The sequence below is a fragment of the Chrysemys picta genome, chromosome 6, assembly GCF_011386835.1.
Source record: "Chrysemys picta bellii isolate R12L10 chromosome 6, ASM1138683v2, whole genome shotgun sequence".
Taxonomy (NCBI): Eukaryota; Metazoa; Chordata; order Testudines; family Emydidae; genus Chrysemys; species Chrysemys picta.
In genome coordinates, this window is record NC_088796.1 from 77,814,053 (window position 1) to 77,832,365 (window position 18,313).

At 38.9% G+C, this 18,313-nt stretch overlaps 1 protein-coding gene across 5 annotated transcripts in view; it reads right to left on the reverse strand.

Annotated features, from left to right (window-relative positions):
• The window catches only part of ZNF608 (zinc finger protein 608), a 105,653-nt gene that overhangs the window by 48,101 nt on the left and 39,239 nt on the right, over positions 1-18,313 (reverse strand). For all 5 annotated transcript variants that reach the window (XM_005305168.5, XM_005305166.4, XM_005305165.4 and 2 more), the window contains one exon: positions 4,222-4,477. In XM_005305168.5, the coding sequence (XP_005305225.1) occupies positions 4,222-4,477 (256 nt within the window). The remainder of the gene's footprint in view (positions 1-4,221; positions 4,478-18,313) is intronic.

Consider the following 18,313-nt stretch of genomic DNA (forward strand, 5'->3'; position numbering starts at 1 on the left):
CCACTGCCTTTTTGCACTCTTTAGAAGCATTTTAACAGAAGTCAATTAAAGCTTTCAAGGTTAACCTTATTCCTAAATTTAAAAATATGCCCTCTTAACAGTTGTTTCCAAGGGAAAATGTCCAATATTAGATACAAACAAAACAAAACCACATTGCTGTTTATCAGTGATTCTTAATGTTCCTATAATTGTAGTTTATAGTATTATAGTATCAAATATCCATATCAGCTGCCAAGTTTCAGGTTGACTTGCCTATAAATTATTCCTCATACCACTACTAGAAAGTAGCCCCACCAGTTCCTCCTCTTTTCTTTTTCCTCCACAACAATTAAAAACACATTGAAAACATTCCAAGTCCCAGCCAAACAATGAGATTATGCAGATGGGAACAGTAAATGCCTACAGTACACATGTGTGCAAACTGAACACCCTTAGACCATTTAAGAAATACGCATATGATAATCATCATTTGGTAAAAATTATATTTGGTGAAATCACAGCCACATTTAGTTACAAAGACCCATTATAAAATGTGACAGATTTCAATTGTCTGCTTCCCACATCCTAAAATTGAAACAGTCAGAGGAAAAAATGGTCTTATGTATGAAATCTTCTTATCAAACTGACTGGATTGATTGGCCTGGGATTGATTGGCCTGGGATAAGTGAAAAATAGGATAACAACAACTCTCTCTTTGTATCAGCCACAATATTGCTTGAAATCCGATGTGGTTTTTTGCTTTGGACTGGCTACCCTAAAAACTAGACTAATAAAACCACAGCCTTCTTATGACCTAGACAAAGAACAAATACAGAATGTGACATTTTGTGTAATGATCCTAAAAGGGAACCAGTTATTTCAAATATTAGCCATCTTCAAAACATTAATTCCCAGGTATACTTCCCCTTGTCTAGAAAAGTATGTATTAGACTTAGCAAAGAACTCAAAATAAAATATCAACTCATCTCCTTTACCAACTGTAACTGTTCTCATTATAGCTGTAACCGCCACATCCTCTCTGTATTTGCATTCCCACAGCTAGTGTTTGAAAGCTCCTCAGCGAGCACATTTGGTTCATAGTTCCCACATGCAGAAGGATGTAGGATGTGCAGACATCCTACAAGCACATGCTGATCATTAAACAACTCATTTTACCAAATGGCTATATCACACACAAAATTATTCAAATTTCTTATAATTTCTGACCTTTGCCAAGTTCTTACACCTTAGTCTGTTACAACTCTTTCATCGTGCCCTGAAAAAGCCACATTGTAGGTTTTTATTTTTTGTAATGGGCTTTGAAGCAAAGGGGAAAGAAAGATGAAAAAACATAAGAGGCCAGGGCGACAAAAGAAACCCAAAATTCAACTGTGCATTATAAACAATGGACCAGAGTCTGATCTCAGTTATACTGGTGAAAATTCAGAATAACTTCATTGACTTCAGTGGAGTTCCTCTAGATTTAAAGCAGTAGTGCAAAAGGTCAGGCTTTGACCTAATTAAAAGTCAAAATCATAACTAGACAAAATAGATACCTGATAATAAACCCAACGTTAAAATTAAATAAAAGGCCCATGTGCACCCTGCATTCATAAAAGGATTATGACAAATTTCAGCACACATGGATTCATGCAAACTATAATATAGACCTTCTATGGAAATGTGAAATTTGAGCAAATTTGAAAACGGCTAAATACATGCGTGCACCTGTGCTCCAAATGTCAAAACTAAAATATAAAGGAAAGTTAATCATCTGTAGGCAATTTTCATAATACACTGTTGTGCTGGTACACTGTTTTGGGAAAGGGTAAGAGAATAACCAAACATCCAGATATAGTAATCATATATTCCATTAAGCAGGGTCTGATTTTCTTTTTTTTTTCCCCTAGAGCGAACCATACAAATTATCTTACTCCTTTCACGCAATTTAGGCTCAAGCTACACTACCATTGTTGAGTTGCTAGTATTATATAGGGCATAACATTATTATTAATTATCATTATTCTATCAGTATCCACAATCTGTTAGGCACTAACATGAAGATACTGCCTCTGCCCTGGAGAATTTACATGTAAGAGCCTGATTCTCTACTTCCTTGCACCGCATGTAGTCATTTATCCCTGCAACCCTATCACATAATATCCGTAAACCCATATTAAGATTCATAGGCATTCAAAACTATTTCACAATTTCATTGCTTCCTCAATTGTTTTAGAAGAGTGTTTTATGCAGGATGAAGAGAGATTAATGATATTTGGGCATTAATTTTTAATAAACAACAAGTGCTTTAAACTGGTAGAGCACTGAGAGAATGCAAATGGAATGTTATCCTTGCAAGTGTGCTTGAACTTTATAAAATACCATATTTCTGGCCCTAGACCTTTAACAAGGAGGGCTTCTTAAAGTCATTGGGGGTCAGAAGTTTAGTTTATTCAGCAAGAATAATACTATTAAGAGCTACTGCTCTTTCATGTCACCACAGTTAACACCCACACATTTCAACACTGGTTAATGCAGACCAGTAAAGGGAAGATTGGAGCTGCTAAGGACAGCCATCTCTGCTGGAATATTCTAAAACAGAATTTATACTGTGCTTTACAAACAATCTAAAAGGATCAATCTGCCTTATGAATCTGTTGTAGACATACACAGAGAGAAAGATGGATGGATGAGAGCATATAAAAGCAGGTAAATCTGACTCGCTATATTGATTTTTCAGAGGACACTGTAGAGCACTTTGGTGAGCTCTTATATATCATGGCAAAGGACCAAATGCCATTGTGCATATATCTCAAGGATGTCAGGATATATTATCAACTGATGCACTGTTGTATTATTTCATTATGTACTTTTATAAATAATCTGGTTTTCATTGCAGAGGAAGTTAAAACCACTACAAACTGAATACACTCAAAACAAACAGGAGACAATACTCACAATAGGATCTTTTAGTAGCTTTTAGCCATAATTTGGGAAATACCTTATTATTAGTTATTACATCAAAACTTGCAATGGTTTGAAGTACACATACAGTATTTCTATACAGAAGCTTCCCGACTTACGCAAGCATTCCGTTCCAGAACGCCTTGTGTAAGTCAAATTTTGTGTAAGTCGGGAACATATCTCCAACAATTACACGCCCCCCCCCCCCAAAAGCTTACAGAACTTTTTCCATAAGTCGGGTTTGCGTAACCCAGGGAGCGTCTGTAATTAACAACAGGAAGCTCAAATTTTAATAATGAGCTTTTAAAAACCAAAACGGAAAAATCTGCATATCGCAGCATAATCCTCTCTCTATTTACTTCATTCTAAATCACCAGCCAATCAACATCTCTTATTCCCCAAAGCTCTACAGCACTCCTATATGACCAAGTACCATCTAAGGATATTGGAGAAATCAGACTGGGTTAGCTAGCCCTTCTGCAACCAATGGAACATTCCTTTTAAAACAAAAATATTTTCTCCTTAAAACAGGTTTCAAACAAGCAAAAGACAAATAATTGATAACATAACATAGGAATAATTTTAATACGGGTCTTTGGAATAGCTTTTATTATATAAACATGCAGTATTGATCAAGGTGCCTGGGTGCCAGAATTGCTCCGTTTTATAGTTTTCACTTGTACCACTCATAGGAGCACACTCATAATATACGTACCCCTCAAGAAAGACACATAATAAAACTCTATTTTGCTAATGAGTTCTTAATATTATGATTAACTACATCATTAATTGAACATTCAGTCTTATACAAAGTCAGTTAACACAACACTTTAACAATAATGTTTTTAAGGATATGAACAGGCTCAGGGCATGGCTACACTGGAAACTTCAAAGCGCTGTTGCGGGAACGCTCCCGCGGCAGCGTTTTGAAGTGCGAGTGTGGTCGTGCATGAGCGCCCAGCGCCCCTGGTAATCCACCTCCACAAGGGGATTAGCTCCCAGCGCTCAGAGCCTGTTTACACTAGTGCCTTTAAAGCGCTCAGACTTGCTGCACTCAGGAGGGTGATTTTTCACCCCCCCTGAGCCAGCAAGTTAGAGCGCTATAAAATGTAAGTCTAGACAAGCCCTCAGTAACATTTATAAAACTGTGAGAGACACTGCAGGTGATGGGAGTTGAATAGTCTTGAACCACCTCAGACAGGTACCACAGGGTAAGTCCCCTAATATACCTATCTAATATACAAGCCTAATGAAAAAAACAAAACAAACACAATTTACCTTCTTCGGTTTCATGCCACACAATCCCTTCCAAGTTCACACTGGTCCCAGGCTCACAGGGTCCAAGGCATTCGGGTTCTGTTACTACTCCAACCTCGCAAGTATTTACACCCACTGAACGAGTCCGTACCAAAAGCTGTTCAACTGGTGCAGCAATATTGGATGAAGAGGAGGAAAAGTAGGAAGGCAGAATCTGAGGCGTGATACTGCTGGAAATCGGAGGTGGAGGTGCAGGCACTGTAAACAGGGGGTCAACCTGAAAACAACAGACAAACTTACTATAATGGTGCTGAGAGATTTTTTTTTTAATCAGTTTGCTTAGAATTGTATCAACTTTAGAGTACATAGGTATTTAGTATATCATAGGATGATTTCAGTCTTGCACTCTCCATTTTTTTACACGGATCCCACATGCTGCATATGAAAAAATTATAGAAAATCTGTCTTGCTAAACAAGACAAAACACTGAAGTTCTAAAAGAATATTCCCTGCAGCCTTAGACTACTAGCATGAAATAAAAAAAGAATTAAAGCCATTGTTTTTCTTGCCTCTGGCAGAAGACTGATTTGTGGATGGAAATTAGTTTTGCAAAATGGGAACAGCATTTTTCTTCCTTAAGAAAAACATTTATGAAGACAGTACAAAGACATAGAAATGCCATGTTCTTCTGTACACCATACAGCACTGATGTACATGGAACAACTCAAATACCCTATGCCATGAAACATGATCTCTTGTCATTCAAGCTTTTAAAACATATTAGACTCATCCAGCTGATAACACTCGGACACAATTCTATCTACTATCTACGCACTTACAATGTCAGAGATTATGACTTTTTAAACAATCACAACTGTCCCGCTAATTTATAAGGCTTATCAACACATACTGTTTATAAGAATAAAATTAGACAGACAGTTACACTATATGCCGATTTAAAAACAGCACCACATTTTTGCAGTTAATTATACCTGTGCAACAGGAATTTTTCTGCATGTGGGGCTTGATCCTGCAAGGTGCTGAGCATTTTGGTCTAACCTAGCAAAGTCCTTAGTCATGTGATGGGAATTTGTTTTAGTTTTCCATTCTGCATGCTCAGTCATATATTTACCCTTAAGCATTTCAAAGCTCAGTACTTTACTATGGACATAATGTTCTCTTCGTCACATAAAAACGGAAATAAAAGAGGAGGAAATGAGCTCCCAGTTAAACAGCTGAACCAGGCATCCTGTCAGCTTTTTGTTTATGTCAATTAAACAATCCTGTATACAGTTGTACATTAAAAGGATAAACTAATGTTCATTTGGTACATCTGAGCCAAGACTCAACCAAGAAACACTTCACCCATTTGAATGTTAAAAGTTTCTGCTTTCAAACTTGTAATAAAATTTCTTTACCTCTATGTTCCTTCACTGTTCTGCATCCCTGATAGTAAAGGCATTTAGAAGTTACATCCCTATATGTTTTGATTTATGTTTCATGTAAATGCAGCTTAAAGCAGATCAAAGTTCACATTGATGGTTACTCCTTTAAAGCCAAGTTGACAAATGTACAGAGAGGGAGGGAGATTACAGAGCACATGGTAATATCTATATTCTTTATATCCCAGAATTTTCATGATGAGAAAAATCTAATGAAAATATGAAATGACAAAAAACTTCTCAAAATTGTAATTTGTTCCACTCTAACAACAAAGACAGCCAATTTCTCGTTTAAGCACCATTCATACAATTGAAAATTGACACTCTCTAGCTATGCACACAACTCTGAATATATATGTAAGCACTGAAATTATTTCCTTAAAAATCACTTATTCTTCATCTTAATTGTTCATAAACAAATAGGAAGGAAATTATGATTGCAAGAGCACGAACAAGATGAAATGTAAAGATAACTGTTGGATTCTCATCTCAGTTACACTGGGGTAAGTGATGTAATTGAGATCAGATTCTTGTCCAACATACTTATGACATTAGGACTAACAACATTTCTGAGCTAAAAATAATAGACCAAACTTCTGAAAAGCACAGTCTAAATTTTTACCCACAATTCTGCATGTATAAATTTTTTGCATGTAATTGCATTTCTCAACATGTGTTAGTTATGTATATGTAAAATGCATTTGCAAGTACAAGCAGCATATGTAATGGTCTGACCTACATGCACAAAAGCAATTTGCACACTTTTTTTTTTTTTTTTTACTATTATACACTATTTAGTTTCTTGCAGTAATGGTTTAAAAATTAATTTTGTTTCATACAAGATAACACTACACATGGAGAAAAAAAAATCAAAGAATGCAAATATTACAGCAATTTGTAAAACTGAAGGCCTGATTCTCCATTTCATTACGCCATGTTTACACCAGGGTGAGTCTACTGACTTCGATGGAGTTATTGTGGCATAAAAATGATGTGATACAGTACAGAATCAGAGCCTAGCGTCCTTACACTTATCCTTCTGCCATCAAAGTTGCAGAGGTAGGCAATAATAAAAGAAAGCTTTGCAGCATGGGCTGAAGCAGGCAGCTGAAATACCAGCTGACTCCCCAACAGCTGATCATTGCAAGATTTTCCTGAACTAAATATGAAATAAAAGAATACCTATGTATGAACAGCATTCAAAAGACACTGATTCTGTGCTACACAGATCCTGACAGTAGCTTGCTAGCAGAGAATTCCCCGGTGGTGGGGAACTACTAGCTGAGATAGAGCACATGGAACTGGCTCCTGTCATGGCAACCCTTGCCATCCGAGTGTAGCTCTGCATGGTAAATCTCCACTCCTAGTATAAGATGCCTTAGGGATCATATACCATTGACATAAAGTAGAGGAGCTCCTAAGATGCTCTAACTCACGCTGGCACAGAACCAGGAAGTCATAACTGGCACAGACAAGCCTCTACTTATTTCCCTCCTAAGCTGTGTGCTGCAGAGGAGAATTTGAGCCCTGTGCCTTTATAAAATTGAAAAAATGCTAAATGAATTGCCGGACTGATGATTTGCAGCGGGGAAAATTCCTGTGTCATAGATGACATCATTCTTCTATAGGATGTACTCATCACAAAGAGAGGAGAAACACTAAGTATTTGCTTCTGCAGAGCTAGAAAAAAAAGGACATATTTTAAATGGACAAAGACAATATGGCAGACTTTGTAATACTTTGGAAATGGGAAAAACAAACAATTGAAAGGGATAGAAGTGCATATTTGATACTGTACCCCTTTAGCTATTGTTATAAATAGTTTTATTCAGTTCTAGTTTCTCTCCACTTACTAATAAATATTTAGATTTTATTGTTACAAATACAATTCAGACATAAGGAACCAGGAGGGGGGAAAAGCTGCAGTGAATATTACAGTAAAAGGAAAAAGATTGCTTTGTGGAATTAACATAAAAATAAATCATTAGTAGAGAGAAAGATTTTACTGTCCTTCTGAGTGCCTGAAGTGAACATTTCCTCACGCATAATAAAAGTTGTGTGTAGCTTCACTAGTGCTCCAGTTTCCAATATTTTAAAATTATTTTTAAAAATTGCTTGATAATCATAAAGTGATAGTTCTCAGTGATCACTGTGGTGTCACAAGTGTTTTTTTATGAATGCTCAAAAGGGAACTGATGTAATCTATTAGAGTTAAAAAGAGAGGCAGGAAGGCCGCCATCTACAGTGGAAAAAAGGCACATAAGTTTCACATCTGGTGGTGGCAGTCTGTCAACCTGAGGAAAGTTAATGTCAAGAACAGACGCTCTGCCGTTTCTCACTGTTATTTTTGCATGATTGTTCCCAGGTGCTGGTACATGCTGAGCAGTAGCCTTGCTATTTATCACACAAGAGATTCCAAGGGGCGGGGGAAGTTGAAACACAGGAAGGTTATTTACACAGATCGTAGCTCTTAATGTACATAATCAAAGGGCTTAAAAAAAATCTACAGAAATATTAAAGCAATATTTTCTACATTCACCTTATTTCAAGGGCTTTTGAGAGCTGATTAATAATGAAGGCTACAAAACTGGAGTGTTGTTTGTGGCAGCTTTCCATTGCAGAAAGTTTGATTGTATCAAGCAGTGGTGGTTCTCAGGACTAGAAAGCTGACTGCAAATGAAGAATGTCTGCCAATGAAGGGATAGTAAGTGCTCCAGTGAGCACATCTCCATCTGAAGATGACAAAAAGATGGCTGCACTATGGATGCGTTGGTGACTGTATTTGGGTGGGAGAGTTTTAAGAGAGAAGAAATGTCATCTTAAGTGGAAACATGTGAGGATCTTAATGTATACAGATTTCCTTCAATTTCTCATTAGTTTTATTTTAGATACTGAAATTAAGCTCTGTGCATGACAGCCAGTCTTTCTGATGCAGTCACTAATCTCTAGAAGTACAGTCTTGGAACTTTAAAATTCTGCCTCTCCTACAGGTGGGTTTCCTGCCCTGCAGGGTGGATTCCATTGAACAACACTGAGTTCCTGTAAAAAAAGATAAGGCCTTCTGTCCTGTAGGAAGGAAGCATGTCTCCAAGGGCCTCACTACACCTTTGGAAAACCCATGCTGATGAAAAAAATAATCTGGACTGTACACAAACCTATGGATCCTGGGGTTGTGGTGACTGAAAAGTGATTTAGAATTTTGTTCTAATAAAAATGTTCTGACCTTTTCAGAGACTGTAAATAGATTACTTTAAATTATTAAATATGTCTTTGCTGTTACCTGGATATTTAGTTTATTTATTTAAATGTATTAAATATTTTTTAAAGGTATCTTGCTGAAACTCTAGATGTTCTTGACACAAATTGCAAAAGCAGGATAAATTATTAGCAGCCATAAAATAGCCAACAAACCTTCAACTATCAGCCCTGGTCCAGCAAAACACATAAGCAGGTTCATACTATAAGTATTTAAATAGTCTCACTGAAGTCATGACAACCGTCTTGCTGAATTAGGATCCACAGATCATGGTCTTCCCCCCCCCCCCCTCCCACACACACATTTTTGAAAAAGGCTGAGTGAATAGATGTCCCTTGGAGAATGCTCTGAAGATCAACAGAACTGAACTATTTCGGACCAAGGTAGAGAAGTAGGTTCCAAGCTGAAAGCCCTTTACGGAGAACACTCTGCCACCAAACCTCCTCTTCTAAATCATAATGAATCTAGCTTGAGCACTTCTAGCTAATGTGGTCTTGGGATGCATTAGGCGAGGTATTTCTAGTAGGGATAAGGAGGTGCTGGTTCCGTTATACAAGGCACTGGTGAGACCTCATTTGGAGTACTGTGTGCAGTTCTGGTCTCCCATGTTTAAAAAGGATGAAGATCAAACTGGAACGGGTACAGAGAAGGGCCACTAGGATGATCCGAGGAATGGAAAATCTGTCGTATGAAAGGAGACTCGAGGAGCTCGGTTTGTTTACCTTAACCAAAAGAAGGCTGAGGGGGGATATGATTGCTCTCTTTAAATATATCAGAGGGATAAATACCAGGGAGGGAGAGGAATTATTTCAGCTCAGTACTAATGTGGACACGAGAACAAATGGATATAAACTGGCCGTCGGGAAGTTTAGGCTTGAAATTAGATGAAGGTTTCTAACCATCAGAGGGGTGAAGTTTTGGAACAGCTCAGAGGGAAACAGTGGGGGCGAAAGACCTCTCTGGCTTTAAGATTAAGCTTGATAAGTTTATGGAGGGGATGGTTTGATAGGATAAAGTGATTTTAGTCAACAGGTCAATAACGTGCCATCGCTGGTAATTAGTAACAATGGACAATGATGGGATATTAAAAGTTACTACAGAGAACTTTTTCCAGAGTGTCTGGCTAGAGAATCTTGCCCGCATGCTCGGGGTTCAGCTGATCGCCATATTTGGGGTCGGGAAGGAATTTTCCTCCAGGGTAGATTGGCAGAGGCCCTGGAGGTTTTTCGCCTTCCTCCGCAGCATGGGGCAAGGGTCGCTTGCTGGAGGATTCTCAGCGATTTGAAGTCTTTAAAACATGATTTGGGGACTTCAACAGCTGAGTCAAGGAGAGAATTCTTCCAGGAGTGGATGGGTCAGCTTTTGTGGCCTGCATCATGTGGGAGATCAGACTAGATGATCATAATGGTCCCTTCTGACCTTAGATTTCAGAGTAGCAGCCGTGTTAGTCTGTATCCGCAAAAAGAAGAACAGGAGTACTTGTGGCACCTTAGAGACTAACAAATTTATTAGAGCATAAGCTTTCTTGGAAGTGGGCTGTAGTCCACGAAAGCTTATGCTCTAATAAATTTGTTAGTCTCTAAGGTGCCACAAGTACTTCTGACCTTAGAGTCTATGAGTCTAGTGATAACTGCAGCAGCATTGCGGGGGGAAAGAGACAATTTTTTCAGGCACGAAAGGTACCAAGACATTTTATGGGTCATTTTATGGCATGCCTGGAAATGAAAGCATCACCCTTCCCAAAACACACCCTTCATTTTAATTTAAAAAAAAAAAAAAAAAAGGCCCGTAAGGAGGACTGCAATGTACAAGAAAATGCCAGCAGCATTCACCTTTTTTTACAGATTTATGAGCTCACGTTTAATGAAACCACTGGTTCTCAAGTAGGGCTGGGGAAGCTCGAAAAATCTGTCCTTCAAGCAAGCTCTCCTTTTCTCCAAGTGGCTTTCCAAGATTCAAAGGCCAAGCAGAGATTAATTTGGTTTTACTTTAAAGTATGCCTGTCCTCCCTCAACGGAGCACTGAAACAAAGGCCCTAGAAGGCCTGATTCTAATCCCATTTACGGCGTGTAAATCAGAAACTATTGAAATTAATGGAATTAAATTATGGGAAAACAAGTGTGAGAGGAGAAACTGACCAAGAATTTATGGATACAGATCTAAAAACCATTGCTCTCCTTTTTCTCCCACTTAACGAAACTGACCATACGAAATAATTCCTTCACAGAAGAATAATCTCAGGCTCATCTGAAAAAATCTCAATTTAATTTCAATTCACATATCTCATACTTAAATAACTATCAGCCTTGTAACTCTCAATAATCCATCCAAACTTACTGGTCTGACACAATAGCTCAACAGAATCGGGTACCAAATAACCAAATGTAAAGTGCAGCTGCTTTTTCAATCATTTTGAAAGCTTTGGTCACTACTCAACTGCAGTGCTATCTAAAGACAATGTAAAACAAACCAATATTCTTCTCAACATTGAGAAAAATGTCAGTGCAGCATGAAATATGAAATACTTAGGACGGAAGAATCCATGCACTGCTACAGACTAGGGACCGAGCGGCTAGGCAGCAGTTCTGCAGAAAAGAACCTAGGGGTTTACAGTGGACGAGAAGCTGGATATGAGTCAACAGTATGCCCTTGTTGCCAAGAAGGCTAATGGCATTTTGGGCTGTATAAGTAGGAGCATTGCCAGCAGATCTAGGGACGTGATCATTCCCCTCTATTCGGCACTGGTGAGACCTCATCTGCAGTTTTGGGCCCCACACTATATGAAGGATGTGGAAAATTGGAAAGAGTCCAGCGGAGGGCAACAAAAATGATTAGGGGGCTGGAGTACATGGTTTATGAGGAGAGGCTAAAGGAACTGGGATTATTTAGTCTGCAGAAGAGAAGAATGAGGGGGGATTTGATAGCTGCTTTCAATTACCTGAAAGGAGGTTCCAAAGAGGATGGATCTAGACCAGGGGTCAGCAACCTTTCAGAAGTGGTGTGCGGAGTCTTCATTTATTCACTCTAATTTAAGGTTTTGCGTGCCAGTAATACATTTTAACCTTTTTAGAAGGTCTCTTTCTATAAGTCTATAATATAACTAAACTATTGTTGTATGTAAAGTAAATAAGGTTTTTAAAATGTTTAAGAAACTTCATTTAAAATTAAATTAAAATGCAGAGCTCCCCGGCCTCGTAGCCAAGGCCCAGACAGTGAGAGTGCCACTGAAAATCAGCTCGCATGCCGCCTTCATGCCATAGGTTGCCTACCCTCAGTGATACCAGATGACAAAACAAGGAGTAATGGTATCAAGTTGCAGTGGGGGAGATTTAGGTTGGATATTAGGAAAAACTTTTTCACTAGGAGGGTGGTGAAACACTGGAATGGCTTACCTAGGGAGGTGGTGAAATCTCTTTCCTTAGAGGTTTTTAAGGTCAGGCTTAACAAAGCCCTGGCTGGGATGATTTAGTTGGGGATTAGGTCCTGCTTTGAGCAGGGGGTTGGATTAGATGACCTCCTGAGGTCCCTTCCAACCCTGATATTCTATGATTCTATGTATGGGAAATATAAAGAAATCTTTTGTAAGCGACATATGCTGCTTAAAATCCTCAGTGCTGTACAAGTTTGATATTGTACAAAAAGGGTCAATTTCCCCTATCTTAAAGATTTACTGTAACAGTCCAACAGCTGGGTTATAGTTTCTCCCAGGTGGCAAATAGATACAATACACAAAAGTATTTTGATGATAACATATCCTCATATATATATATATAAGGCTCTAACTGTCTCAGATTTGAGATGAACACTTCAAAAATTGTTCCATAGAAACTGGACTGAAAACATAGGAAACCAACTATGTTAATGATAATTCACAACACAAACTAAAACCTTTCAATAAATTCTAATGCAGAAATGAACTTGAATAATAGATGCTAATCTACAACACTGCAAGTCCTGTAGAGAAGATCTTGGGGGGGGGGGGGGAGAAGAAAGAAAAGAAAAATTAACAGGCAATGGTAAAAAAAATCCTCTTCTTTCTTTGATCTTCTATACAAGTCCAGATGCTTGGGCTTCCCAAAGCAGCTCACTCCTTTTTAGGATGGGACAGATTAGCATTTGACAGCTGCCTGCAATATTCTGCTGCCAAAAACTGCATCTGCAGAAGCCTGTTTGTCAACTCCAATGTTTGGCAGAGGCATGGGATGATGGCCAGATGGCCACCTTGCCAATTTCTAATAAAGATACTTCTCCTGTCCCAACCAAAGAAAATCCCATTGATTGGGATGAGTATCCCTTAAAAGTCTCTGTCACAACCTTTCTCCACGGTAACATAAGCTTTCCTGATCCACTTCAAAATGGTCACCTCAGGCTGCCTGACTCTTCTTTAGACCTTAGTGCAAAATAAACAGTCTCTGAAACTCCCTAAATCTAAGGATATGTCTTCACTACCAACATTAAAGCACTGCCGCAGCAGCGCTTTAACATGGCTATGTAGTCACGGCACCAGCGCTGGGAAAGCCATAAAAAAAAAAAAAAATCCACCCCCACAAGGGGACTGGCTCCCAGCACCAGTGCACTGTCTACACTGTCACTTTACAGCGCTGAAACTTGCATCGCTCGGGGGGTGGGGGGGGGGGGGGGGGATGTTTTTTCACACCCCTGAGCGAGAAAGTTTCAGCGCTGTGAAGTGCCAGTGTAGACAAGCCCTCTGGAGACAGCAAGACAATGAGTCTACCTTTCTTTTTTACTGTTTGGGTTTGGGTGTATAAAATAAACTCCTGTTTCATATGGAAGTCTGATGATATCTTGAGTCTGAATTATGGAGAGTTCTAAGCACAAGCTTGTCCCAGTGAAGGATCAGTTATGGTTCTTTGTCAGAAGGTGCCTGGAGTTCTGTAATCACTCCAGATAAGCATTCCACAACAAGGAAAATAAATGTACATAGATATTTTCCTCAGAGGTCTGAAGAAGGAGCCTTCAGGATGCTAATCGCCAAGTTCAAGTGCCATTCAGGGACCACGCAATGCACTACTAGATTCAGTTTATGAAAAGTCTTCAGAAAGCTGGAATAAATCAGGGTCCCTGCCTATGGAAATGCTGCTGTCCAGCCACTGAAAGCTGCTACTGCTGATGATTGAACCTTGAAGCAGCTGGTACTTAACTCCACGTCCAGCCTAGCTTGTAGAAACTCCAGATCTCTGATACTGTGACATGGAGTGAATACGTCCTTGCTCTGTCACATCACCAACATAAGGTTTTCCAATCTCAGGTACATATGTGAAGATGATGGCACCATGATAGTAATAACCTTACCTGATAAGCTTGTCTTCTTCAGGTTTTCACTCTCAATATCCAGGGTTACAGAGCAAATCACCAGAGATCTTCAAGGCAAATAGGCCGTTGGCACACTAGTTCTCTTACTGGAAGTCAAATCCAGCTACTCACTGACATGATTGCTGTATCCTGGGACAGAGGTCTCTTCAGCCAGTACAGAGCCAGTGAAGATGCTCTATGACTCAGTAATCACTCACAGATTCATAGACTTTAAGGCCATATGGAACCATTATGACCATCTAGTGACCTCCTGAATATTGCAGGCCACAGAACCTCACCCACCCACTCCTATAATAGACCCCCTAACCTCTGGCTGAGTTAGTGAAGTCCTCAAATCATGATTTAAAAAGACTTCAAGTTACAGAAAATCCACAATTTACACTAGTTTAAACCTACAGTGATCCGCGCCCCATGCCACAGAGGAAGGCGACCCCCCCCCCTACCACCACCCCCACCCCACCCCGGGTGTCTGCCAATCTGATCCAGGAGGAAATTCCTTCCCAACCCCAAATATGGCGATCAGTTAGACCCTGAGCATGTGAGCAAGACCCATCAGCCAGACACCTGGGAAAGAATTCTCTGCAGTCACTCAGAGCTCTTTCCATCAGCAGCTGATGGAGATATTTGCTGCTAGCAGTAGCAGATTGCCTACAATGGCATGTAGCCAGTCTCACCATACTATCTCTCTACAGGATCCTTTACTGGGGTAATGATGTAATTGAGGTTGAAGCCTCATAGGATAGCTACAGAATCTATTTTAAATCTGCTCTGGCCTCCTTAGCATCCACTAAATGCATCTGTACTTTTCTGTTCTTTCTGGGCATCATCGGGTCAACTTGTGGTCTGTGCCCCACTTTTTCCCACATTCAGTCAAACACTGTGATTTAGCTCCCAGTCTCCTCAATTCAGATGTGTTGTCAATTCAGGTGCATCGTGTTATTTTTATTTCCTGCAATGTGGATTGCCAAAACGAGGGTTCTATACCGTTGGACATTTCATGACTCCATGTGCTCCCCCGATGTATGCCACAAACTTCGCATTGTCTGACTAGATCCTTACAGATGAGACTTTCAATATGTTCTGAAAATGCTATGTCTTGTTGTCTGGTGTATTTATGGATCACTTACTTTCTTTTCGTGCCCATTGGCAGTGTCCTAATTAAAAGCTAGATATTATTATTATATATTATTATAAAAACTAGATATTAGTATTGTCATTATGTAAATCATGACACATACTCATAAAACCACCACATGACAAAATAAAGTACAACAAAAAATGTCCTCTCTGTTTTCTTTCACAATCTGGTAGTTCTAATCCTGAAAAGGGATTTGTATAATTACTATCCCACTATAAACTTGAATAACCATAGCTGAAAACACATAGATAACAAAATACTCTTTTTTTCCCCCCCAATACAGTTTGCAGTATTTAAGGAACCTTAAATTATCATAATGATCAAATTCTGCTTTCAGTTACACTGGTGTAGATCCATAGTAACTCAACTGAGGTACAACAGAAAGCAGAATTTGGCCCACTGTGTTTGTTTTAATTGGCAGGGAGGAAGTTAGCTTTTCAAGAGATTTTTAAGGGGCATAAAAAACTTTTGAAAATAATCCAAGCGCAGTGAAGATTTTGAACTGGAAAATAATACATGTGAGAAAGAAACTGCTAATAACCATTCCTCTCCAAGATGTTTATTTTCTCCCTCTTTCTAAATTGTATTTTGTGCTGATGAAAAGTGCCAGACTGATAGCCCTAAACCACAAAGATAGCTACACACACCAGTGAAAGCTTCCCCACATTTACCTATCAGTATGCCTCAACTCTGAGCTAGAAGAACTTTGGGCGGGGGAAGAACGACACCTGAGATTCTGTTCCCTTTTAATTCTTTTTCTCTCTGATGTAAATACCAATAAGGCTGTCAATTAATGCCAGGTGTAATTATAGTTTTATATGAAGACCATCTGTCCACTAGTAACTAAGATCACCAGATCATTTGTTTATAGGTCACTGAACAGACAGCTGATCGCCAAAGCTTTTCCTCACTATGCTGAATTCAAAGCAGTGGCCTGTCCTAGATTAAAGGCATTGGAACCCATTAACCCAGTAGTTCTCAACCTGAAGCCCAATCAGCAAATAGCTACAGCCCAATCATGTGACCTCCTCATGGCCACACGGCTAGTATATATATTGCGTGGACATGGCCCATATATATTGCGCGGACATGGCCCACATAACACACAGAGAGCTGCATATGTGGCGCACAGTGGTAATTAGGTTGAGAAACACTGCATTAACCCATGCCACCCAGTCTCTTTCTCAAACATGTTCCATATTTCTAATGTTTTGCTTTTTCACTGATACTGTTAAGGTGCTTATACAACCTCATCTCTATAAAATCTAAGCATCCAAGTATTTCTGGAGTTTATGCTTGCAACATTCCTGTTAGGGCATTATTATCTCCACTTTACAGATGTAGAACTGAGGCACAGGAAGCCTGTGGTAGAGCCAGAAATTTAACCCAGATCTCCTAAAGCTCAATCCAGTAATTTAACCACACAAAAAATCCTTCCTCCTTTCTTGCATTACTTCATGGACTATTTTTATCAAACTGTGTGATAAAAACTAATGCAACTGTAACACCCATCTTCCCCACATAAGAAAACATAAGAAAAGTCCTGTTTTGGGTAATTAATTATATTGTAAATTTCTTGTACAATACGCCATCATCCCATGCACCTTTTATTTCCTTCTCTCCCTTTTTCTATTTAGCTCACTCTGTGATCAATCCATTACAAGAACAACAACAAAAACACTTATTTACACTTGGTAGAAATTCAAATACTTTGCCCAAGTGAAATGAAAAATAAACATAATCTTAACTGTCATAAAATCATGAAATGCCTCTGGCAGTTCTATCAAAGTATGTAGACCTCCAGACCCTTTGAAGAAATGAAACTGCAGTTTATCAAGTGTGATTTATAAGCAACACTGATTTAGCTAGGAGATAACACTGCTGTCTAATCATTAGTAGTCAGACAACAGCCATGTGAACACATCAATTATGGGCCACTGCCAAAAGCCCTTGAGATCCTGGAGATTAACAGCCAATCCTCTGTTTTACAAGCTCACATCAAAAAGAATATTAATAAGAGGAGGGGCAACGTGAAAGCTTGTCAGAGTAATTCAGCCACTAAAACAAGGCTTTTTTTTTTTTTCCTTTTTTGCTCTGCCTTGAACAGGTCCATGAAAGAAGCTGGCATAAGCTACAAAGTGTGGAGCTGTCAATTTCTCAGAAAATGTTTTTCATTAACATATGAGAAGTTGTAAATGGCCACAAAAGCTCTGTTTGGTGTATAATGGCGACAACTTCTAAGTCCCTATCTTTAATGCATCCATTATACAAGAGCAATCATCATTCAAATATTTGCAAATTAACATCCATACACAGAAGCACTCACTGGCTTTTCCCTTCCCTCAAAATCAGAGATACTTGTAATCATAAACAAATTAGTCAGTCTCAAAGACATCCATCTAATAGACCTGACAAGTGAATTAAAATAACTACGAATGCTAATAAATAGTCATCTCCATATTCATTTTTTTTCTTCAAATGAAACAAAACATGGCACTTGGCTACTTGTGGAAAAATCCCATGATTGTTCCTTTCTTATTGAATTTTCTCTTATCCAGGGGTGGCTGAGGAAGCCCGACTAGATGTCTATTCTCATTATCATGTAAGGGAGGTGCATCGAGAGAAGAATACACCTCCAAAGGGAGAAGTAATACAATATTTATTCTTTCACAAAAATGTAAACATTCCCTGTGAGACAAGTTTCAACTGCACATTACTGGCACTTAAATAAAATAACAGCAACAATAATACTGTAATAGGCACACTCTTACAGCTTGATCCACTGAAGTCAGTCGGACCTTGTCTAGACTAGGATAAAAGGTGTTGTTTTAAATAAAATGTGTTAGCTAAACCCTAAGGGTCATTTCAACCAGCTAATCCATTTTAGGCTTTGTCTTCACTATGGAAAAAAGGTGTGTTCTTAATTCAAGCTATCTGGAGTTA